Consider the following 26,046-nt stretch of genomic DNA (forward strand, 5'->3'; position numbering starts at 1 on the left):
CGCACTAAGGAGTCACGAGTCAGTGATGGTCACAGAGAAAGAGACATACAAGGCACAGAATTGTTTGCTATTGACACAAATGTGCACAAAGTAAACAAGCCTTACTGTATTTATGTCCGAATTAATAATGTGCGAGTGGAAATGGAGGTAGATACGGGGGCAGCTGTTTCTGTGATTTCAGAGAAATTGTACCACTAGATTTTCCAAGGTAAAACTAGCTCCAGCTAACTGTGTTTTGAAAACATACAGTAAAGAGTCCTTAGAGCTTAAGGGTAAAATCACAGTAAGAGTGAAAAGTAAGGAACAAGCACACATGCTAGACTTGATGGTTGTAAAAGGTAATGGGCCTTCTCTAACGGGTAGAGACTGGATTAATCACCTGAATCTAGATGCTCAAGCATAAACAAAGTGACTAGTGAGACAGTGGAGCAGTTCCATGACAGATATTCCTTAGTGTTTCAGTCAGATTTAGGGATGCTTAAGGGAATCAGTGCTAAACTCCATGTAGTGAAAGAGGCGATGCCAAAATTTTGCAAGCCACGCACTGTGCCCTATGCTTTGAGGGGTAGTGTTGAAAAGGAGTTATGTAAGCTAGAAGCAGAAGGTGTAATCTCTTCTGTCAGTTACAGTGAATGGGCAGCACCCATTGTGTGTATTCCGAAAAAGGACAATAGTGTAAGGATATGTGGTGACTACAAGGTTACTATTAACCCTTGGTTGGAAGTAGAGCAGTATCCTTTACCTCGAACACAGGATTTGTTTGCGACGTTGTCAGGAGGTCAGAGATTCACTAAATTAGATTTGCCTCAAGCTTATCAACAAGTACCACTAGAGGACATCTCCAGAAGATACCTTACCATAAATACACCAAAAGGATTGTATACCTATAATAGGCTACCTTATGGGGTTGCTAGTGCTCCAGCCATTTTTCAGAAAATTATGGATCAAGTACTACAGGGCATGGATGGTGTAATATGTTATCTTGATGATATCTTGATCACAGGAAGTGACACTGAAAAGCACATGAAAGCTTTAGAAGGAGTTCTAAAGAGATTGCAAGCATATAATCTCAGAGTCAGACGAGACAAATGCTCTTTTTTTCCAAAGTAGCGTACTTAGGGCATGTCATTGATGCGGAGGGTATTCACCCCATGAAAGAAAAGACTGATGCCGTAGAAAAGGCTGCTGTTCCCACAAATGTGACAGAACTCAGGTCTTTCTTAGCGCTGCTAAATTAATATGGCAAATTCATTCCTAATCTTACCACCATCATACAACCCATGACATAGTTGTTGCATAAAGATGTGAACTGGGAATGGTCAAAGAAATGTCAGGCAGCTTTTGAGAATGCAAAAAGACATTTGATGTCCAATCAAGTTCTGATTCATTTCAATGCTGTTACCTTTAGTCTTAGCGTGTGACACATCTCCTGTAGGAGTGGGTGCAGTAATCTCCCACAGAATGCGTGATGGTGGTGAAAGGCCTATTGCATTTGCTTCAAGGATGCTGACAAAAACTGAGCGCAACTACTCTCAAATCAAAAAAGAGGCTTTAGGATTGATATTTGGAGTAATGAAATTCCATGATTATCTGTTTGGAAGACAGTTGCTGAAGACAGTTCCATAAGCCACTGCTGAAAATTCTAGGTCCTAAAACAGGGGTACCTACTCTCACTGCAGCTAGAATGCAAAGATGGTCCTTGATCTTGTCTGCATACAAGTATGAAATCCAGTACAAGAGATCAGAACAGCATGGAAATGCTGATGCCTTGTCGAGATTAGCCATGAACGATGATAACGCCATTAGGTCCAATCCAGTGTATAGGGTGTCTTATCTCGAAGAATTACCTGTCAGTGCAAACAAAATAGCACAAGAAATGGAGGCTGACCCTGTGCTCAAAACGGTTAAGGAACATGTAATGTGTGGGTGGCCAAAGCATGTATCTGAAGAAGTACTAAAGCCATACTTTTCAAAGAAATTTGAACTTTCTGTGGAAAATGGTTGTCTTCTTTGGGGGTATCGTGTAGTAATACCTGAAAAATTGCATGACAGACTACTGGCAGAACTTTATGACAGTCATTGGGGTATGGTGAAGATGAAATCATTGGACAAAAGTTTTTTCTGGTGGCCTGCCCTTGATATGGACATTGAAAATGTAGTTAGTCAGTGTGACGTGTATCAGCAGCAGCATAGCATGCCTGCTCCTGTTCCTGTACATACATGGAAATGGTCATCGGGACCCTGGAAGCAAATCCACTTAGATTTTGCTGAGGATCACCAGCAGTTGTTTTTGGTGGTAATGGGTGCTTATGCTAGATGGCCTGAGATTGTTCCTATGCAATCAATTACTTCAGCAAAGACAATCGAAATGCTGAGAAATTTATTTGCATCTTACGGTCTTCTTCAGGAAGTAGTAACTGATAATGGACCCCAGTTTATGTTCAGAGAATTTGAACAATTCTTCCTGCTGAATGGGGTAAAACATACAAAATCTCCTGTATATCATCCTGCCTCAAATGGGTTGGCTGAACGGTTGGTGCAGAATTTAAAAAGAACACTTGCAAAGAATGAAGCAGTTGGGAGTAAAACGCTTCAACACTGTGTTGCTAATTTTTTGTACAATTACCGCAACACACCTCATAGTACTACTCACAAGACACCAGCAGAATTATTTCTCAAGAGATCAGTTCGTACGCGATTGTCTCTGATCAAGCCACACTTTTCACAAGCTCTGAAGCGTGAGAGCCCTGCTAAAACTGAGAAACCCTGTAGAGTCAGGACCTTTACTGTTGGGCAACATGTTTTGGTGAAAAATTACGGGGGAGGGGAGAAATGGTTGCATGGTATCATTTCAAAAGTGCTGGGTCCAGTCACTTACATGGTTGATGTGAACGGAAACTGTGTAAAGAGACGTGAATCAGATACTGAGTAGTAAATCTAGGTGTGACAGTGGTAATGTTTAACATGGTCATGTTCCTTACAAGGGAAGAAACTGGGATTATGGTGAAATTGACATGGATGTTAAGGGGAGCAGTGAAACTGTCTTATCAGAAAGAGCTGCAACTGACTCAGAGACAGAGTCAGCACCTGAAGCAATGCTGCTCTCATCAGCATTATCCTCATCACCGTCCTTCCCCACTGAAAGTGTTTTTGTGAAAGCTCGTCCTGTTCGTAGCAGGCGTGTTCCCCAGAGGTTGAATTTGTAAAGAGTAATAATGTAACCACGGTTATAAGGGAAATTTCAACCTGTAACCAACAGAAAGAAAACAAAAAAACAACAAAATTGTGTGTTGGTTGTTCTGTTGGATGTTGATAAGGATTGTAAATATTTGTTCTCTTAAGGGTAGTAAGAGATTGGAAGCTACAGGGGAGGAGCTGCAGTGTTTTACACCAAGAACAAATTATTGAGAGTTTTGTAAAAGAAAGGTTCCTGCCAGCCTGTAGGGTGTAAGTTGACAAAGGATAATTGTCATTGGTTATTTCATAAGTGAAGCGGGAATTGTTATTGGCGGCACTATATATAACGCGGGTTTCTTTTGTGCAAAAGGAGACGAGGTTCCGCGGTGTGAAGTGACTTTGTGACACGAGCTACTGTTCTTAATAAACTCTTTTATTTGCACACTTCAAGTGTTCCAGTGCTTTGTTTTAGTGAAACCTCCAAATAACTGTGTACCTTTCTTTCGGACACCACAGCTGGTAAAACAGCCATCACAGTAGCCTTCACAAAATGCGAAGAGTAACATACAGAGAGAGGGGAAATGTATTAAAACAATTTATTAGTAGGCACAGACACAGGCCAAACCTGCTGCACCACCACACCCCCTTAAATGTAGCTACAGTATTTATAACAGAGAGAGACATAGAAAGAGATAATAATAAATGTTACTACCATCATGATGAGCAAAGGACATGGAGAAGGCTGGACCCAAGTGCAGGAACGTTTATTTAAAATCAAAGGACAAGACGTGTTTTCGTCTTCAACGGGCAAATGGTCAGTCAATTGGCGAACTGAACAGAGGCGAGGATCCAAAGCCGTGGTCGAAGGACAAGGCGGGCAGTCGTTATCAGAAACATGGAACGGAACTGGGGAACAATAAGGGACAGGACTTGGAAGAGCAAAGTGAGATAGATTTGAGAACGCAGAGGGAACAGTTGTGTTGAGTGAGAATCCGCAATTGGGAAGAGCTTGAGAAGTGTCTTTTATAGCCAAGAGAATGAGAGAGTGTGTGTGTGCAAAACATTAAAGAAACTTCAATGTTCGCTTTGCCAGTGTTCGTTGATGTTTCACGTTTTCACTTTATTATTTCCACTTTAGTTTCAGTCTTGATTGTTTTCCTTTTCTTTAATGTATCACTATCACTTGCATCACAATTACGCTTTGGTGCCATGGTTAGGAGGGTTAAAACAAAAAAATTAAAGCCAAATACAGTAGCGTAGTCCGACTGAAAAGAAAGAAGTCTTTTTGGTAATTCCCTGAGATCAAGTTGGTGGCGCGTGTACAACGCAAGTCTCAGTGTCTCCCGAAAATTTGCAATTTAGTAGTTATTTCTGTACTAGCTGCAAGCTTATTCATGCAGAATAGTCTTGCACTTATTTCAGACCTCTGACAAACATTGTCAAACATCAGTCTCTGCTGCACAGACGATACTTTAACACAGTTTCACCCCCCCAGGAAATCACCAGAACACCGTGGACTGCTGATCCAGCTCACCCAGCAGCGAGAGCCCAGCATTAGCGCAGTGACCCTAAACAAAGATGGGGGACGTGAGGCTGCATTAGCGCTAGGCTGAAGCTAAACCTGCATTGACCATCGCTCCAAAGCATCTTTCTTACAAATGTACGGCCTGTGGTGAACAAAATGGACAAACTGCGGCTCCAGATAACAACAAACGAATGGATTAAGAAATGCAACGTCACGATTTTTACGGAAACATGGCTTAACACCAACATTCCCAGCAGCGCCATTGAGCTGGAGAGTCGCAGTGTTTTCAGGGCAGACAGAACTGCAGTGGACTCTGGTAAGGACTGTGGATTTACGTTAACAAATCATGGTGCGCAGACTCCATTGTAACTGAAAGTCATTGCTCGACTCATTTAGAGTATTTGGTGATTAAGTGCAGATGCTTCTATTTACCAAGAGAATTCTTAGCCTTTGTTTTGACTGCAGCATACATCCCTCCAGATGCTAATACTAAGTTAGCTATGGAAGAACTGCACGCAGCAATAAGTAAACAACAGTCTGTACACCCCGATGAAGCTTTTATTATTGCTGGAGACTTTAACCACTCCAATTTAAAAACTGTATTTCCCAAATTCCACCAGCATGTCTCCTGCTCTACTAGAGGGGACAACACACTGGACCATGTACATACAAACATTGCTGAAGCTTACAAGGCCATTCCCCTCCCCATTTGGGTCAGTTTGATCATCTCTCTTTGTTCATGCTAGCCAAATACACACCACTCATCAAATGTGTGAAGCCATCAATGTTGACAGTGAAGGTATGGCCAGAGGGGGCCATTTCTTAATTACAGCAACAGTTTCAGGACACTGACTAGAATAAGTTTGCCTCACAGGCCACCTTGGGCTCACAAACAGACATCGATATTTATACATCCTCTGTACTGGACCATATCAACATATGTATTGACACCATCAATACCGTCAAATATGTAAAAACTTTCCTAATCAGAAGCCGTGAATGAACTCTGAGGTCTGCCTCCTGCTGAAAGCAAGAGATGCTGCTTTTAAATCTGGCGATGCAGAGGCCTACAACAAAGCCAGGGCTCACCTGAAAAGGGGCATTAGGAAAGCCAAACATTCATATAAACTTCGCATTGAGGATCACTTCCACAACAACTCCGACCCCAGACGCATGTGGAAAGGCATCCAATCTATTACCGACCACAAACTAACAATACAGTCCCTACCAACTAGCGATACCTTCCTTCCAGACAAGCTCAACCACGTCTTTGCTCGCTTTGACCAAGGTATCAGACATCACACCACAAATGCTAACTCCTCCTCTGTTGACCCCCCACTATCACTCTCCACAACTGAGGTGTACTCAGCACTAAGCAGGGTAGATGCATGTAAGTCAGTTGGCCCTGATGGCATACCCGGGCGTGTGCTCAGGGCACGTGCTGGTCAACTGGCACAGGTCTTCACTGACATTTTCAACCTGTCATTGGCTCAGGTCTCTGTTCCCACATGTCTGAAAAGTACAACTATCATACCTGTGCTAAGCATTCAAATGCAAAGTGTTTGAACGATTTTTGTCCTGTTGCACTCACCCCTATTGTTATGAAGTGCCTTGAGAAACTGGTACTGAGTCACCTTATAGCGGGCCTCACATCTACACTGGACCCACACCAGTTTGCCTACCACCCAAACAGGTCGACAGAGGATGCCATTTCCACTGCCCTTCATTCAGCCCTCACCCACCTGGATAACAAGAACACATACGTAAGGATGCTGTTCAATGACTTTAGTTCTGCATTTAACACGGTTATTCCCACAAAACTGATCACAAAGCTCAGTGACCTGGGTATCTGTACACCCATAAGCAGATGGATTCTGGACTTTCTATCCAACAGACCCCAGGCTGTAAGGTTGGGCAACAACATGTCCTCAACCCTCATTTTGAACACCGGCATTCCACAAGGTTGCGTGTTGAGCTCACTGCTCGACTCCCTGTTTACCCATGACTGTGTTCCTCTGCATAACTCCAACATCTTCATTAAGTATGCAGATGATACCACAGTGGTTGGCCAGATCAGTAACAACAATGAAATGGCCTACAAGGAAAAGATACAACGCCTGTCAGCATGGTGCTCCAGCAACAACCTCACCCTCAATGCCATGAAAACTAAAGAGCTCATTGTGGACTTCAGGAAATCTAACAGCAGCAGACACCCCCCTATCTACATCAAAGGTACTGAAGTAGAGCGTGTCTCCAGCTTTAAGTTCCTGGGTGTCCACATCTCTGAAGATCTGTCCAGGCATCAGAACACCTCAGTTCTGCCTAGGAAGGTGCAACAGCATCTTTACTTCTTGAGAACACTGAAGAAAGCTTATCTGCCCCTTGAGATTTTAACTAACTTTTACCGCTGTATTATTGAGAGCATCCTGACAAACTCCTTGACAGTGTGGTATAGCAGCACTACAGTGTACGAAAGGAAAGCCCTGCAAAAGGTGGTGAAAAACGCCCAACTCATCATTGGCACACAACTACCTGCTATTGAGATTCTTCACCATGACAGATGTTTGTGCAGAGCACACAAAATCATCATCGCGGACTCCTCACATCCCAGTCACAAACTGTTCAACCTCCTTCCATCCAGGAGAAGATACAGGGCCATTTGCACCAGAACCAGCAGGTTCAGGGCCAGCTTCTTCTCTACAGTCATCATCCTACTGAACTGTACACTTCACCGTTAGGTCACTGCTGTCTCACTGATGCTTTACTATTTTTTAACTGCTTGTAATCATTATGCGGTTCTGCTCCGCCTTGTACTTCCGATGTTACCTATTTAATAATAATAATAACAATTGTAAATAATTGATAATTCATAGAATATCCTAGTTATCTTTGTGTATATTTATTTATGTATGTGTATTGTGAGAGAAAATTTCATCAGTTGTTCATTTTACTTTTTGTAAGGCTCTTTATTCGCCTTTAAACTATGGATAAGGGATTGTGTGTAATAATTGCTTGCTAGAAAATGTAATACACCCAGTGTTGAAGATGCAAGGCCACACGAATAACTGCACCCGGTCTGCTGCTGTGCAAAGATAAGGTGGCAACATCACATGAAGAAACTGTGCCCGTGGGATCGAAAGGAGTTAGCCTACCCACGCATCTACAAAAAGAACAAGGCACAAGGCTGAACTAACTGTTATATTAGTGGAAATTTACTAACCCCACCCTAGACTGTATAAGTATCTGTACTCTGCTTCTCCCCTCTACGGGGGGCGTGGTGGCGCAGTGGGTTGGACCAGGTCCTGCTCTCCAGTGGGTCTGGGGTTTGAGTCCTGCTTGGGGTGCCTTGCGACGGACTGGCATCCCGTCCTGGGTGTGTCCCCTCCCTCTCCAGCCTTACGCCCTGTGTTGCCGGGTAGGCTCCGGTTCCCCGCGACCCCGTATGGGACAAGCGGTTCTGATATTGCGTGTGTGTGTGTGTGTGCTTCTCCCCAGTATGACTCTCTCTGGGAGGCTCACCTGTACGCATATGAATAAATGGACTTTTCTGCACTCTGGCTAAACTGAGTCTTTTCTTCCTACCATAGTTTGTATTACTATATAGTATTTTTTATTTCTCTTTGTAAAATAACATTGGTTAATGATGAAATCAAATACAATTTCATATACAACAAACACTCACAAATTTCATACATTTTGAATAGCAAGACAGTGTTACACCTGATTCTGTGGTTCTTCATCCTGGAGTGTCAGTGAGCAGAGTGAGACAATCTCTGGGATGTTCATCATCAGGCATCTCTCTCAGATTCGTATATGGAAGGTGCTGTGAGCACAAGATAAAATTAAAATATACCTTAGTGATAATTTGATTCTTTGTTCTGACTTTGTAATAACTGAATGCATATTTTTATTATGTTGTTATAGTTTTATGTGACATACTGTTCATAGTTGGTCTGCTGCTTACAAATTATTGGGACTGAGAGTTAGTTCATTATTCAAAAATTTGATAAGCTGATTGTGACTCAGCAGGCCTGGGGCTTGTCATTAACTCTATATGCAACTACTACATAATGTGCCCTGGTGAAAAAGGTGGTATTGGTCTATGTGACTATTTTGAGAATAGTGTGTCTGCGTCTGTATCTCTTTACCGCTTGTGAAATGGAATTTTATTTACTCTGATCTGAATGTAGCTTTGGAGAAAGAAAACGTGTGTCTGCTAAATGAAAAAATGTAAAGTAAATTTCAAGAACCTGGACAGCTCCACTGGTAGGAGGTAACAGCAGTTTTTTTTTTTTTTTGGATGGGAACAGAGAGGTGCAGCAGACTGCACTTTACTTTACCTGGAAGTTTGTAAGTAGGAAACTAACTAGATTTCATGTATTGCAAAGTAACTTGTTTGTCTCTCTCTTCATTTAGTTCTATTTTCTGTATCACAATGTAATTTCTATTACTTAAGAGCCATTGGCCATAGTTAGCCAACCTTGAATAGGAGGGAATTTGAGCAAAGGCAGGTATGTGGGTGATTGGCACACAGTGTTTCAGGTCAAAAAAATAAACTTTAATCTCATTAGACTACAAAAGCTTCCAAAAGTTTTTTTGAAAAAAAAAGAGGAAACAGTTATTAGCTTCATTACCCTTTTTAAAGACAGCAGACAATATCTATTTGCCTCACACTCTGAAAGTCAGCAATAAAAAAATACCATAAAAAGGTAAATAACAGCAATAGAAAGCTGTATTTTATATGTCTGGATCCAAGCCATTTCATTCTTCAATCTTACCACTTTTTTGAACTTATAAGATCTCCCAAAGCTTTTGCTCTATTTAACAACTGTAAAGCAAAGTTACTTAAAAGATATAACAGTGGTGTAGGGAGAAGAGGAGAGCTATACTTAAATTAAACCATACTTAATGACTGAAGATATCTACAATTTAATCATGTTGGAACAATTCTTACTTACAAAAAGATCATCCTTGAAACATTTCTAAATACCTAATTTTTTGTGCATCACTAGTTTTATGTAATCCTTTCACTTAATAAACTTTATTTTGAGGCTTAAAGTAAATATATACTGTTTGTTAGCATAATGCACCAGTTCCTCATAACAAGGTTAAATCATTCCTTAAAATGACTACATTTGCTAAATTCCTGAAAATTGTCAAGGGAGTTAATTATCGTTATTTATTCGATAAAAGAATGATAAAAGATAATAAAGAATGTTTGGTACTAGTTAATGACTACACACACACACACACACACACACACACACACACACATTTTGGTGGAAAATAAAATATTTTTATGATTGCTTCCAGGAAAATTTTGAGGTTTATGCACTAGATTTAGGCAGAAAATAGCCAGATTGATATGCCTGATGGACTAAACCCTGTGTACCTTTGTGCCAAAACATCCAATACAAGTGGAAATGCTGCTGTAGGGAATACAGTACCATTTGCTTAAAATACTAATTTAAGTGAATGATGCATTCATGCATTCAAGGTGCCGAGTCAAACTTGACCCGTAGTGAGCCCTCGGTTGTTTTTAAGGCAAGTCAAGGGAGGAACAGAGGTGGGTAAAAGTAATCATATCTTCAATTATAATTACAATAATCTACCATTTTGTTGATTTCATAATTACTTTCAAACATTCACAGTTAGTGGGTAAGTAATTGTAGGTATCTTAAAATTAAAATCTGCTTTTAAGAAAAGTGTTAGATCATATATTACCTTAAGAAGTCAGGAGCTCTGGAGATCATGTTTTCAAAGTCAGTGAAACAAAGTTTGTTATCCCCATCCATGTCAGCCTCCTCAATGGCTTTCTCACAAACAAGATTCACTTCCTCTGGCGTGAGCTCCTCTCTTGTCAGCTTATTCAGTGTTTTCTCCAGGTCCTCCTTACAGATGAAATTATCCGTGTTGAAATCTACCCACAATAAATAAGCAATGGTTTTGTTACTTCTTCTGTAGAGACTGTGACATGTTTGTGCACAAGTAAGCCATGATTTTCGTATTCATTTAATATATTTTAAAAAAAATCACTTAATTTTTTTTAAATAGAAAAACTCATTACCATATATTTTGAAGGCATAAATGGCCTTCAGTTCTCTTGGAGCTGTTTCGCTGAGTACTGAGAACATGTCTACAAAATCATTAAAACTGATGTTCCCCAAACCATCCTCAGAAAATGATTCCACAATTCTATTTCTGAAAGGGTTTTCCTGTAAAACATGAAACAAAATAACAGAACTCATTCATGCAATTTTATATATAAACACAAGGAAGCAATCCAAGCCAGTAACTGGCAGGAGAAGCTACAGTAGAGAGGAAAACCTGTAAAGGTTAAATTAGACATAATGGTTATATAAATAAATAAATAAATAAATAAATAACTCGTCTGAGTGTGTGTGTGTGTGTGTGTGTGTGTGTGTGTGTGTGTGTGTGTGTGTGTGTAGAAGCAGCCACACAGGACACAGGCACAGGAGAGCAGGACCAAAAAGATAGTTTATTTTAAACCAATATAACTGAAAGAAGCCCTTCCAAGCAAAAGGCAACGACAAAGCCAAAACCAAACAAAAACTTATTCTCTCTAGAGTGACCCTTCAGCTGGACTTTCACCCATCAGCCCATCCCAAGTCCTTAGGTCAGCTCTCTCTCTCTCTCTCTCTCTCTCTCTCTCTCTCTCTCTCTCTCTCTCTCTCTCTCTCTTTAACATTAAAATTTATCGTATTATAAGTAGTACTGTGGTTTGAATTTGGCTCAGTCTCCGTGGAGTTTGCATGTTGCCCCATGCACATGTAGATGGAATGAAAATTATATATTGCCCTTAGTGTGCAAGTCGGTGAGTGAGTGTATGAACGTGAAGTTTACGCCCCCTTCAACATTGCACCCAGAGATTCCAGGGTAGGCTCTGAACCCCTTCAACATAATCAGGACAAGTGGTTTATGAAAATGGATGCATTGATGGATGGATGGAAAAAATAATAGTTATAAATAATGACAATTGTAAAATTATGTTGTAACAATATACTGTATGTACATAACTCATGTTGTAACATGACAATACTTTTTAGAGTTTAAACCACAGAATATGTGTAATGAATTTATTATTTAGTTCAGTCTTAAAATATTGTATTGTGATATTACACCATGACCCCTTTAGGAAGAGTGGGAAATGTAATAGTAAAAGCTGTTGCTTTGCAAAATGAAGGTTCGTTGTTCCAATGACTGCTCCTGCAGGAATGTTCCTGAGCAAAGTAAAATTGCTCATTGCTTTGTCCAACACTGCAACTTGTCTTAGAAAATGGTATCAAGTTTGATTAGAAGGCCTTTATACACTCACACTACTTTTAGAAAACTGTTTGGTTTTTTTATGTGCTTCTGCTGCTATCTGTGGCACATATTTATGTCTGTGCAAGTAATTATTTTTGACTGATTGTTTTTTTCTTCCTACAACCTTAACATCTTAGAAAACCAATACCATGTCATGAAAGTTCCCCCTATCCTCCTCATATCTCCCTCCCAAGATAACCAGAAAGACCTTGTTTCCTGAAACTGTCTTATACTGAGGCTCCACCTGCCAACTTGACCTTTATTCCTTGTCCTCTTTTACAGACTATTCAACTAATTCCTTTCATTTTATCCACCTGCAATTCGTTAATACTCTAGTTATTTCTAGTCTGCTTCCAAATGACCTATGTTTGACAACCAGTGGAGAAGTGTTTTCTGGGCTGAGTTTCAGCCCAAAATTACAAATCAGTGTCTCTCCTTTCTGATTCTGATTCTCATTCTTATTCTCTCCTCCTTTTCTTTTCCACAATCCTTCTGTGTATTGTTTACACAATTTAATTGCATCTGCAATGTGCTGGGAGAAACAGTTTCAAATTGTTAATCTCATGCTTTTGACAGAAGGTCTGGAAAATATTACTGCACAACTCATTTATCCACAACCTCAGTCAAAAGGCTGGGAGTAACATCTGAAAGTGCTTCTTCCAGCCCATTGTACGTGTAATCCAATCTTGCAGACCACCTCTAATATAAGAGCATGAACATAAGCACATGGAATGTAATGACCATGTATAAGACATGGGAGGTAACACAAATAGCAACAGAAATGAGAAACTATGTTTCTGCCCTCCAAGGTAGCTGTGAGATAAGATTGACAAAAGCCAGACTAAGAAAAAATGGCATCAGAAGAGTTGCAGTCAGATTCAGAATATGAACAATATGAACAAGATGATCCACCTTTGTGTTGGTCTTAGAGTAGGTCTCAAATTGTTAAACCAAGTACAGAAAGCAACTGATTGGCTGAGAAGCACATGATCTAAGAATCTTCATTGTATCATTTAGAACCAATAAGAGAAAGATCAAGAAGATCAAAATCCAACAGAGGAAACTAAAGAGCGCAGCAATAAACACACAACCACTTGTCCCAACTGGGGTTGCGGTAGGCTTCAGCCTAGCTTTGCAGCACCAGGTACGGGGGGGAGACACACACACCCCGGATGGGATGCCAGTCTGCCACAGGGCACCCCAGGCAGGGCTCAAGCCCCAGACCCACCGCATGGCAAGCACTGGGCAAGCCCGCTGCACCACCACACCCACCCTCCTAGCAGTAAACAGCGACATGAAAAAGTAAAGCAAAAGCAAAACAGCAGGCTCAAGCCAAAGAAGTGGCAAAAGCAGTATTAAAGGAGACAAGAGAAACTACATGGATGAATAAGCAACAGAAACTGCAACAGTAGCAAAAAATGCATGATATGAAGATGCTTTATGACACCAACAGAAAGCAATCTGGAAAATGCAGCATATCACAAATACCTGTCAATGACAGGGAAGGAAAGGCTATCAAAGTCACAGAACAGCAAATCAGCAGATGAACTGAATGCTTTCAGGAGCTCCTAAAAAGAGCAGCAATACCCCCTCCATTCATCAGATCATTTAACACTGTTATTCCCATAAACTGCGAGAAATCTACTGAGGTCGCAGAACAACTGAAAAATGGAAAAGCAGCCAGACCAGATGGCATTCCAGTTGGAGCAATCCAAGCAGACCTAAAAACATTTGTTGAAATGCTGCACTCCTTCTTTGAGAACATCTGTGAGAAAGAGGAAATACCATTTGACTGCAAGGAGTTTTATTTTATTAGGAATCCCAAGAAACAGCTGTTCCCTCTGCAGAGGAATCAGTGCCTTGGAAGGTCCTGTTTCGGCCATACTAGAGGGATGAATGATTTTGTCAGACTATGGCTTTGAGATAAAAGCAGGTTTTTGATTATCTGGCATGCCACATTATCTGGCAACAGGAATGTTTGTCATTTTTATTCAAGACATTTTGCAAAAATGCCTATGGTCGAAAACCAATCCAGTTTAGAACTGCTTTTAAGCATCTAGCAATGATGTTCACCTTTGGCTGAAAATTGGGGACAAATCAATTAACATTTTACTCAACAGAGAGATTTGTTTCATGAGCTACCTTTGTTAGTTGTATGCTGAATTATGACAGTGGAAAAGACTGATGAATTAAAAAAGAAAGTCATGGTTTTCATAGCACTAAAACTTAAAACCGTTAAAACTGAATTAAACATTTTAATAGCTTTTCTCACTATTGAGCCTATCAAACAATCCTTTTCCAAATGAAACTCATATTATATATAATTGTCAGGGACGAGGACTGGACGCAGGTAAGTTTATGGACACAATTGCGGGTTGGACTTTAATCTCGTAGGACAGGTTCAAGGGACAAGGCAAGGTCAGAGTCAGAAACAGGTGTGGGTCAATCCAGGGACGAACGTGGCAATACAGGCAATCCAAAACTCGGTGGTCAAGCAAAGAACAGGCAAGGGTCAAGACAAGAGCAGGCAAGGAACAGATGCAGAGGAGAGCCGCTGAAACTGCAAAGGCACAGAGCAACTGCAAGAATCCGCACAGGGGTGTGGACACGGAGCCTCTTTTATCCCTGGTCTTAAGTGGGCACAGGTGTCTCTGCTTCGCTCGTTCCCGGGGGCGTGACAGTAATTCTGTATTATCAAAATTATGTTTAGGCTGGACATTCAAGACTCTGCTCTAGTTTATTGTAGAAGGGGGCAAAACAACAGATCAGTTGTATATGTTAGATAATTAAAAAAATAAATTAAAAATAATTTTAATACAATTCTTCTTATTATTATTATTATTATTATTGGTGCAAGCCTCGTTGAAGGGGCAATCCAAAAGGCGAGGTCGGTGAACAGGCGAGAGGTTGATGATCATGAAGAGGCAACGATGACTAAGGAGTAGGGTAAAGGGACTGGGAGAGGGCGAAGAGTTCTGGAAGGAGTTTAGGTTTAGCAAGGAGGTCTCGATATGCAAGGCTGAGCAAGGTTCCGTGTCAGCTCCTGCTCTGACACAGCCTTTTATGTGTCAGTCTGCGCCATGCCCAAGGTGTTCCACATTGCCCTGGCGGTGTGGGTGTGGCAATTATTATTATTATTTTCTGTATTGAACGCACCACTAGTTTAGAGAGTTGTGAAGAGATACCTCAGGATCCTGAAGAGACTACCATTATGGTCTCCTGTCGCTCTTAACCCAGGTCTTGCCCTAACTATTAGCCAAATTGGATTCCAGAAGTGGTTATCTAAAAGGGTGTTGGATACATGATTTACATTTGCAGATCAAACAGTGGTAAGTTTGAACCTCATAAGAAATAATTCTGACCGACCCAGTACGGACATCTACAAATACCTACATCATTAATAACTAAATTATTTCACCGCCATTCTAGACAAGGAGAACAGATTATGGGCAGAATGAACTAAAGCAGAGCAGCAGCTCATTACATCAGACAATGGTAGGGGCATGATGCCTGCATTATATACTGTTTTATCGTCTTGCTATTGGCTGTAAAATTGCACAGAGGGATCAAATGCCCTTGACTTACATTTTCGTGATTATGAATGGTATTCTATAGTGATAAAATCTTTCCTGCCTGCACCTTCCTCAAAATCCAGGAACAAAACTTCAAACACATTCACAGAATCAGCTTCACTCCAGTGCACCTTCATAAGGATTTTTCCAAGGACATGTCAGCTGTGTTTGAATGCAAAGCTTCTGGGGGCTATTTTCTACATTTATTCTGAGAATGTGAGAACATACAAAATTACTGGACTATGGTACTCGCGAACATTCAAAAAACATTTAACAAAAACTCAGATTTGACTCCATCTACTTTCTTCCCAGGGGGTGCGGTGGCACAGTGGGTTGGACCACAGTCCTGCTCTCCCGTAGGTCTGGGGTTCGAGTCCCACTTGGGGTGCCTTGCGACGGACTGGCATCCCGTCCTGGGTGTGTCCCCTCCCCCTCTGGCCCTACGCCCTATGTTACTGGGTAGGCTCTGGTTCCCCGCAACCCCGTATGGGATAAGCGGTTCTGAAAATGTGTGTGTGTGTGTGTGTACTTTCTTCCCAACGAAAATTCCTTTTTTTTGATTGTGCTATGGTATGTAGGATGGCTACTCCTATTTACTTAGCAAGGAAATATATTTTAATTTTGTAGTCTACAACAGAAGCTCCCTCTATAAATATGTGACTGACTGTAGTGTTTCAATTGCTTCCACTTGAAAAGCCGACATTTGATCTGCATAACAATTCTAATGAATTCTATAATGCCAGGACACACTTCTAGACGTTATTAGAAAGTGCTACATGATCATATCTGTGATACATTGTAATCTTTTGACCTTGAGCACTTGTTATATGTATGTGGACATAAAATTTTATTCTATTATTATGTTTATGTTACGTTACTTCATTTAGCAGATGCTTTTCTCCAAAGCAATTTCAAATGAGCACTATGTAGTGTTATCAGCCCACACACCTTATTCATCAAGGTGACTTACACTGCTAGATATACTACTTACTGTTGGTCACTCATCCATACATCACTGAAACATGCTCTCCCTTTCACTCTATGGGTGACTTACAGTCATCAATCCACCTGAACAGCATGACTTTGGCCTATGAGAGAAAAAGTGGAGTACCTGGAGGAAACCCACACAAGCACAGGCAGATCATGCAAACTCCACTCAGACTAAAAGGAGATTATACTCACACCATCTTGCACCCAAAAGCTGTGGTATACAATGATTTTCTTTTGTATCTTTTTATTTTACTTGATGCACATATTGATGTTCCGTGACTCTCGACCTCACTAGAAAGTTCTAAAAATATCAGAACAAAACACCCTTCTTATTTGTGGTTTTCCACTAATCAAGGAAGGAATAAGGAAAATTTTGGGAAAAAAAGAAGTTCCAGCAGCCTCTTGCCACTAAATATCCACCTGGAAAAGCAGCTTGAGGAATAATGTGCCCCTCACATGGTCACTGTGTGTGGGCCCAGCAACAACATGGAAGTATATCAAGAGAAATATTGCTTAGAATAGGTCAGTGGTAGATAAAAGGCTATGAAAAGAAACTTGGGAAAGTGTTTTGCTGGTGTCAGGAAAGAAGTAAAAATTAAAAATGCACCCAGCAAATGGTGAGATCGGACAGGTCCTACAATTCCTCTTCAATTTTATGTGAAACCCGAACATAAGTAAATTGTAATCAGTTCCAAAACTTATTCCAGGTCGCGGCATTAATATAAAAATGTATCTTTTCCACCACTTGCTGTCAAGGATATAGTCAGTCTGTTTTCTGTGTGCTTTATCAGGCAATGGCCAACTATAAAAATTGCACTTGTGCCATTTAAAGAATGTGTTGGGAAGGTGCTCCAATGCTCACCCTGAAACACTCTCCGTGGGTTCCATGGTGTCATGCCCAGCACCCTAGGCTTTGAATCCAGTGATCTGAGTTTAAGTCTGGGTGGGACCTGATGTTGCGCTTCCCCACATAAGCAACTGCAGGGTTTCCCGCTGACAAGAACACTGCTGTGCGTGAGAAGCATGTTTTGCGACTCGTTACTGCAAATAACAACTTAAAAAAAAGGGCATGATGAAGAAGGAAACCCTTGTGGATGGTTAGCTCAGTTGGTTAGAGTGCAGTGCTAGTAAGACCAAAGTTGTGGGTTTGATCACCGTATGGGCCTGTGGGCGATGTTTGTGCTGTCAATTTAACCTTTGCTGTTGTGCTCTGAGTTCACTATATCCAAGAGTTGACAATATGCTGCAGCAAAGCATGCTGTGGTTTCCAGTGTTGATTTTGTCGCGAGTCCTCACTGATACGGGAAGAAAAAGAGAGCAAGCTTCGAACTCGCTGCGCATGTCTCTGGAGAGCACGTCAGAGGGAACAGCCGCAGAAAGACCTTGGCACAAGCCCACTAAAACACATAGAGAATGCGGGCATCCATCCCGCTACCTCCTACATGCTAAGCAAGCAGGCTACCACTTGAGCCAATTCTTCTTGCTCGCAGGCACACTTTAGCCAAGGCAAGGCATCCCACTAGCCAACAGCTCAGCTGCAGGATAAACAGAGACTACTCAGTTCAGATTCCCAGGTAGACTAGTAGTGGCTGCTTGTGCAGCAAGGGGTGGCACCACCAGTTCCAGGGTGTAATGGCTAGCACCCTGGACTCTGAATCCAGTGATCTGCATTCAAATCTTGGTGGGACCTTTTTGCCTGGTTGCTTGGGCCCAAGTGTGCTTCCAGGGGCTCTGACTCCAGAAACCCCCAGCGCTGCTGCAATGCTCACCCTGAAACACTCTCCACAGGTTCAGTGGTATTATGGCCAGCACCGTGGGCTTTGAATCCAGCGATCTGAGTTCAAGTCATGGTGGGACCTGGTGTTGCTCCTCTGCACATAAGGGACTGCAGGGTTTCCTGCTGACAAGAATGCTGCTGTGTGTGAGAAGTGTGTTTTGTGACTCTTAAAAAAGGGCATAGTAAAGAGGGTGGCCCTTGTGGCTGTCGATTTAACCTCTTTTGTCGCACTCATGCTTTTTAGCTCTCTGAAGCGGGACTCAAGCCACAGACCTGCCAGAGAGCAGACACCGGCCAAACCCAGTGTGCCACCACGTCCCCCTTTTTTATATATATCTTGGTTAATATATATAAATGTATGTATAGTTTAGTTTTATTACTTCTCATTGTAACTACTATACTATGTCACAAGATCTTAGGGAGCACATTAAAAAAGTGCACGATATAACAAAGAGTTAAGAAAAATCTAGCCTTTGAAGTGATTCTTTTCTCCAGTTTTCAAGGCAATACCATACCTTCAGCTCCGGCATGTTGATGATGAGTGCTAAGGGAAGCTTAACATCAGGATTGTTAGTGTAATCCATTGGTACTAAATGTGGAGCTAGTTCATGGTATCGTCCATGCAACCTGCAATAAAGATAAAAATCTGTTAGGATTGTTTTGTTATTTTATCATTAAACATTCAGTAGCCTGTTATGCACACATGTATAAAGATGCTATCTGTGAAGATTAAGCTGGCTTTGATACAAGTATGTTGTCAAAATATGAGTTTCAATTACCATTTATTTGTAATTAATAAAAAATAAATAAGAAATGTGAAAATGAATCAATACCCAGTACACAGATACATAACTGACAAATTTCCAGTGTGAAAACAGACTGCAGCAGGACTGGTCAACAAAGTAAGTGGATCCAAGTGCAAAATGTATTTATACTTTGTAAATCAATGAAAAATGGCTGACATCAGGCTCTCTGTGGGCAAATAAAGCAGGAACAACCAGTTTTTCACACAAGCAAGTGAACCAAGCCATCACTGACTGCAAAGCAGCCTGTCATGGTCATGCTAACCCATATCTGTGGAGGGCTCCAATGCACCACAAGTAGACATCCCAAGGGACTACCAAGATCTCCAGGACATCTTCAGCAAGGAGCAGACCACGGTCCTACCACCCCATAGGCCGTGGGATTGTGCCATTGACCTCCTCCTGACGCCTCCTAGAGGTCGAGTATACCCCCTGCTGGAACAGGAGGCGATACGGAGGTATGTGTCCGAGGTCTTGGCGGCAGAAATCATTGTCGAAAGTGCCTGTTCTATACCAGAAGCAGGTAGCCTTCCTGGGTTTCATTCTGAGCAAAGAAGATGTAGCCATGGACCCCGGGAAAATCCAAGCCGTGAATAACTGGCCCCGCCCCAAGACCCTGAAAGCCTTACAAAGATTCCTCGGGTTCACTAACTTTTACCGCCATTTCATCAGGGACTACAGTACCATCACTGTACCACTCACCGCTCTCATGGATGGTAAGGTCCCTGTCTCTCCCGGACGATGCAGCTCAGATGACTTTTGAGTCCCTGAAGCAAAGATTCACGTCAGCACCCATCCTCCGGCACCCAGACCCTACCCTGCCATTTGTGGTTGAGGTAGATGCATCAGTAGTATGGGTGAGTGGCGGTCCTGTCCCAACATCCAGGAGACTCCCTGAAACTGTAGCCCTGTGCCTACTTTTCCCATAAACTGTCCAGGGCTGAGCACAACTATGACATTGGCAACTGTGAGTTGCTGGCCTTGAAGTTGGCCCTGGAAGAATGGCAACACTGGCTAGAGGGGGCTGTACATGCTTTCCTCTTTCTGACGGATCACAAAAATCTGGAATATCTGCAGACAGCAAAGCGTTTGAACCTTCGGCATGCCAGGTTGGCTGTTTACCCACTTTTGCTTTAGTGTGATGTACTGGTCAGGTAGCAAGAATACCAAGGCTAATGCCCTATCCCGGATGCATGAGGACCCTCCAGCCTCAGAAGCCTCAGAACTCATTTTACTGGAACACTGTTTGGCGGCCCCAGAGCAGTGGCAGTTCTACCAGGATCTCCAGGAGGCTTTAGGGACAGAACCAGGCCCCCATAAAAGACCGGAAGGGAAGTAGTACATACCCACCTCCATGAGACTGACCCTCCCGCAGTGGACCCATGACTCCCTTGTGGCAGCTCGCCCAGGGTTCAGTAAGACCCTTGACCTCCTAAAGAAGCAATTCTGGTGGCCCTCGCTTTGAGATGATGCCTCGGACTACATCCGGGCATGCCCCACATGTGCCCATGCTAAAACCCCAACCCAGAAGCCAGCCGGGCTCCTCAAGGCTTTGCCTGTTTCGAGCCATCCGTGGTCCCACATTGCTCTGGACTTCCTGGTTGACCTCTCGTCTTCTGAGGATAAGACCACCATTCTTACAATTCTGGACAGATTTTCCAAGGCCTGCCGTCTTGTCTCCCTTCCCAAACTCCCTCCAGCACCGGAGATGGCCGAGCTGCTATGCAACCATATCTTCCGTATCTCGGAACTGCCAGAGGACATCGCCTCGGACCGGGGCCGCCTTTCACCTCCAGGGTATTTAGGGCCTTCTGGCAGCGATTGGGGGTATTGGTGAGTCTCACATCTGGCTACCATCTGCAGGCCAATGGGCAGGTGGAGAGATTGCAACAGGGCATCAGCAGGTTCCTATGCAGTTATTGCACAAACCAGCAGCACCAGTGGGCCCACTGCCTACCATGGGCAGAATATGCCCACAACTCACTGTCCCACACATCCACAGGTCTATCACCATTCCAGTGCATCCTACGATATCATCCCCCATTGTTTCTGGGGCACCACAGCCCAAGCAATGTACCCGCTGTGGAAACCTGGTACAAGGAGAGTGAAGACCTGGTGTGCGGTATGAGACCACCCCCAGAAGAGCACCCAGAGGACCAAACTCCAGGCCAATACTGTCCTTCCTGCTTGGCCAGTGGGTCTGGCTGTCTACCCAGGACCTCCGACTCAAGTTGCCCTGGAAAAACTCAGCCCCAGGTATATAAGCCCATTCAAGGTGCTCCTCCGTGTCACCCTGGTCTCTTAGCGCCTGCAGTTGCCCTCCCATCTGTATTTCAACCTGATGATTCATATGTCCCTCCTGAAGCCCTGCATCGCCTCCCTAGACCAGCAGTTTGTCGAAGCTACTCCACCCCTGCCGGTGCAGGTCAGTGGAGCACCAGCTTATGCAGTGAAGGACCTACTGGACTCCCGCCGCCAACAAGGGGTGCTGCAGCAGTATCTCGTGGATTGGAAGGGCTACAGTCCCGAGGAACAAAGCTAGGTGGTGGCGCGGGATGTGTTGAATCCGGACCTGGTCACCACATTTCATCGGGACCACCCAGACCACCTGGTGCCCTGGCCATGGGGCTGTCCCCCCAAGGTCTGCGGAGGGGCCAGTGTCGCTCATGAAGGGGGGGATACTGTCACGCCTCCACATGGAGTGGTCACACCTGCGGAAGATCAGGGCACAGGAGTATAAAAGCACAGCACCCAGCCACCTCCAGTGGCAGAACCTCTTAGAGTACACCACTGCTTCCATGCCCAGTGCTTCCTATGTTTACCTTGCTTTCCCCGTTCCTGTGTTTTCCTACCCCATCTCTGTGTTTCCCTGGCTCCTTGACTCTCGCCTGTCTCCTGACCATGCCCTTTCGATCCTCCAAGAAATGATGTTTGCTCATTGAAGACCTCCTGCCTGCCCCTCGGTTCTCGTTTCAGTTTGTCCCTACTTGGCTTCCACATTTGGTGAGCCTATGCAACCGAAGAAATGAAATGCGGTGTGATACGAAGAACACCGAGCAAAAAGATTCACTGAGCGTCACCATGAGGGAGACTAAAGCAACACACAGAAATATAATTTTGAGCTAAGACACAGGAGCGGGACAAGAGTATGGAAGACAGATGAACACAGATTGGACCTCAAAACCCTGTAAATGGGACTTTGGAAGCAGAATTTCTATAACATCTCCAAGAAATGCAGTGAAGAGTTGATCACAAATCCACAACTAGTTGTTTGTCCCTCATTCCTGTTACAGTGCTGGGCTTCTGGTATTCACTGAGTTCAGGTGTGCTGATATAGCTGAGTGGGCCTGGGGTGACGTCCCCTGTGTTCATCCTGAGAATTTTCCTCTGGGGTTGTGACAAGCAGTTCATATAAACAGAAATGTTACTCACCTAAGAATCTCTTTCCGTGTGAAAAAAGTGCAGTCCTGTTAAGATAGAAAATACATTTTAATTTGAAGGCCACCTTTTCAAAATATGGTTAATGAAGACCGCACATCATGTCAAATTAACCCTTCAAATAAAATTTCCTCTTTTGACTTTAATTTTGAAATGTCACATAGAAAACACCCTTAGCCTATACTTATTCACACATTTCTGCACACACTTCGACTTGATTTTGACCCATTGTCACCAACAACCAAATCACCTGAACGTCATGCATGACCTTAGTTTAAAAATCTTGAAAATCATTTCACTGGAACAAGCATGGGTGTGGTTTGTACTTTGTGGAAGAATGAGGGAACTGTTACAATATCCTTATTGAAATATTTAAACTCAGAATATAAGAGGATATTATAAGAAGATAATTGTCTTAACTGAGGATATATTTTGGTGATTGGCAGAGGACATGTATTTCATGATAGCCTACTTACTGGGTTTTTTTTCTTTGAAATGCATGTATCCTTGTGTATTGTTAATTTGAAAATTATATTAGCCAACCTCGAGGTATTTCACAATGACAAATTAGCTTACATTATTTTGAGAGAATTCTCAAAAATGTCCAGTAGAACAATTATAACACTTTTACCTAGTAAACGGTATCAATCACACACACACACTGGCTGAAAACACTTGTTCCAAGCAGGGTCACAGTGGACCGGAGCCTAACCCGGCAACACAGGGTGCAAGGCTGGAGGGGGAGGGGACACACCCAGGAGGGGATGCCAGTCTGTTGCAAGGCACCACAAGCAGAGCTCAAACCCCAGACCGACCAGAAAGTGGATACAGGCCAAACCTGCTGTGCCACTGTGCCCCCCTTTCATGGTATCAATTTGTTTCTAAAATTTAAACAGTACTGTTTTGTGAAATGCCTCCACAGACTTTCAAGGGTTGTTGAGCAGGTGTTCAAGTGTTTCAGGAGTGTCAATTCTCATTTGGCATAAGACCCAGTAAGAGCAGCAACATTCATCATTGTACATGATAAAAAGGTTGTCTGTTTCTAAAATATCCAAAACTACATGCTGCTTTGATCCTGCCTTCTTTATGTTTCATGGAACATTTAATAAATCATGATCGGTTTCGTTATATTAATTTCCTAAGACAAAGAGACAATACCACTGCTTGCTAGCAATGCATTTGGTGTGTTGAACTCAGTAGCTTTATATGCTTTATCTGCAATGACACAAGAGTAAAATATGGTTCAGGAGAGAGGGAAAATAAAAGACAAGCACGGCAGAAACTCAGACTTTAGAAACTCAGAGACTGTGACTTCTGAATGCTCTTCATGTCAAGCAGCATTATCTTATTCAGAACCTGGAGATTAAATGGGCAGCTGGGAGCCATGGCAACCAAATGTTTCTTAACTATTATTTGTGAATAGCTATGACTCTGACAAGGACAAGCGGTTACTGAAAGAGAGCGAGTGAGTGTGGGAGTGTTTGTGAATACCCCACCCACCTCTGCCTGTCGCCAAAAGAGGGGCAATGACCATATCCACATATGCTTTTATGTTATTTCTCTTTGCCTACTGCTGGTCACACTTTTGTCCACTGCTCTTGAGAGTGCATATACTGGATAGACTACAAGGATTTATCCAGGAAGTTTGCTAACTTTACATCATATTTCTGCTATCCTATGAATTCTTGTAGGATGATCTCTTGATGTCTTGTTTTATAGTACAACTTGTTGTTTGTGATTCATTTCAAGTTCAAGATTTACCAAAATACGTAGTGATACAAATGTTCACATGGAGGGATGTAGTTATCAGAAATTCCATTTCTCTTTGTGTATAGGTGCTTTCATCACTTGTCAATGCATGAGAGCCATAGCTACAGGCAGCTAGTGTTCTTCATGTTTTTGAAGAAGTACTACCTATTCAAAAATTGCATTCTGAAGGTTCCAGTTATGAGCATCCTGAGTTACAAACAAATACAATTTGTACACAGAATTTGCATAATGAGCTGCTAACTCTCATAAAACACTCTTTTTTAAAAAATTTGACCTCCTTCCCCTCACGGTGGTCTCTAGGTCCTCCCTACTGACCATTTTCCATATGTCCATATGGCTGAGGTTATAACCCTTTTCAGTTGTTTATTGAGTACAATACAGTTTTATGTCTCTGATTAGAATGAGGTTAATTCTGAGGGGTCTTTGATAGGAATTGGTGTCATCAGAACTTTACTGTTGTTATACACTGATACCATTTTTATTAAACTTACAAAAGAATGTCTGTTATCAAATATGTTGCCCCTAGTGTTAAATGTCATAATATAGCACTGTTGTTGTAAGCTTAATGTGAGTAATAGATGGATTTGGGGTATTGAGCAAACTGAGAGCATTTCTGTACAATTTTCGGTTACACAAACACAAAATCAAATCCACTGGCTGATCTGTCAGCTGTGAGTGTGTGTTCAACTACAATAATACAACCCCAGATAAAATTTCCATCAACAGCCACTAGGGAGCAGTCTCTACCTTCTCCAGGAATACACCATAACTGGGAAAATCATTATCACAACCATATGGGGGAAAACCAATGTGTCAAGTTCAGTCTGCCTATGCTGTTTGTAGCTTGCTTTGGAGACATTTATACTAGGGGTGCACAACAATAACACCATAAATGAATCACCCTGGATTCCATGCCATTCTAACACATACACCTAGTTACAGTTAGTAAATGCCTATGTGCTATGATTCCCCTCTTTAAGTCCCATTTGTCAGCAGGAAGCTATTTACTCAAGTGAGAGACAGAGAAGAACTGGACAGTTTAGGAGTTTGAGTCTCTGCCTGCTGTTTTGATTCCCTTTTCCCCAAAATCTTCCCCAGCCAAAGAACTCAAAAGTAAAGACAAGACCTCTTAATCTTTAGTCAGGGTTATCTCATGAACCAGTGCACTTGTCACACTCCTCACTGTCTACCCTTTCACAAAAAGTCTGATACCTGCAATTTCCTTGTCACTTTTCTAGTTTTATTTGACATTATTAAAATTAAATGTCAAACATATAAATGAAAATTCAATAAAACACAATGGATATAGTTTACTATAGAGTATTTTAAAACCTGCATAAGCCACATTAGAGATAAATGCTCAAAAAATCATTTGAAGGTGTGTCTTCTGAATAATAATAATAATAATAATAATAATAATAATAATAATAATAATAATAATAATAATAATAATAATAATAATATTGTCTACCCAAACATATTTTTACAGAATTGCAGTTCACAAATTTTAGAAACATGAAACTGGCTTAATATTGATCTAAAACAAAGTGGGGACAGCTGATAGCAGAGTGGTTTGCATTGCTACCTGTGGATTCAAAGGTCGTAAGTTTGAATCACATCTCTGGTTGTAGTAACAGTGAGCAAGGTATGTACCCTGAGTTACTGCAA

The 26,046-nt window shown here is 42.1% G+C and overlaps 1 protein-coding gene across 1 annotated transcript; it reads right to left on the reverse strand.

Annotated features, from left to right (window-relative positions):
• Positions 1-8,503: 8,503 nt before the first annotated feature.
• Positions 8,504-22,634, reverse strand: LOC108942088 (calcium and integrin-binding family member 2-like). Its single transcript, XM_018765160.1, has 5 exons — positions 22,603-22,634; positions 18,883-18,994; positions 10,770-10,917; positions 10,427-10,622; positions 8,504-8,525 (listed from the first exon to the last, which is right to left on the reverse strand). The coding sequence occupies exons 2-5, from the start codon at positions 18,949-18,951 to the stop codon at positions 8,504-8,506; spliced, it is 435 nt and encodes a 144-aa protein (XP_018620676.1). The 5' UTR covers positions 18,952-18,994; positions 22,603-22,634.
• Between the last annotated feature and the right edge of the window lie 3,412 nt (positions 22,635-26,046).

Source organism: Scleropages formosus, chromosome 10 (genome assembly GCF_900964775.1).
Source record: "Scleropages formosus chromosome 10, fSclFor1.1, whole genome shotgun sequence".
In the NCBI taxonomy this organism is placed as follows: Eukaryota; Metazoa; Chordata; class Actinopteri; order Osteoglossiformes; family Osteoglossidae; genus Scleropages; species Scleropages formosus.

Bases quoted from the DNA above. Each gene is read 5' to 3' on its own strand.
- LOC108942088 (XM_018765160.1), bottom strand. From the start codon at position 18,951: ATGGATTACACTAACAATCCTGATGTTAAGCTTCCCTTAGCACTCATC. The intron at 10,623-10,769 runs GTAATGAGTTTT...TATTGTGGGTAG, and splicing joins TTATGCCTTCAAAATATATG to ATTTCAACACGGATAATTTC. The intron at 8,526-10,426 runs GTAATATATGAT...TTGTGCTCACAG, and splicing joins AGAGCTCCTGACTTCTTAAG to CACCTTCCATATACGAATCT.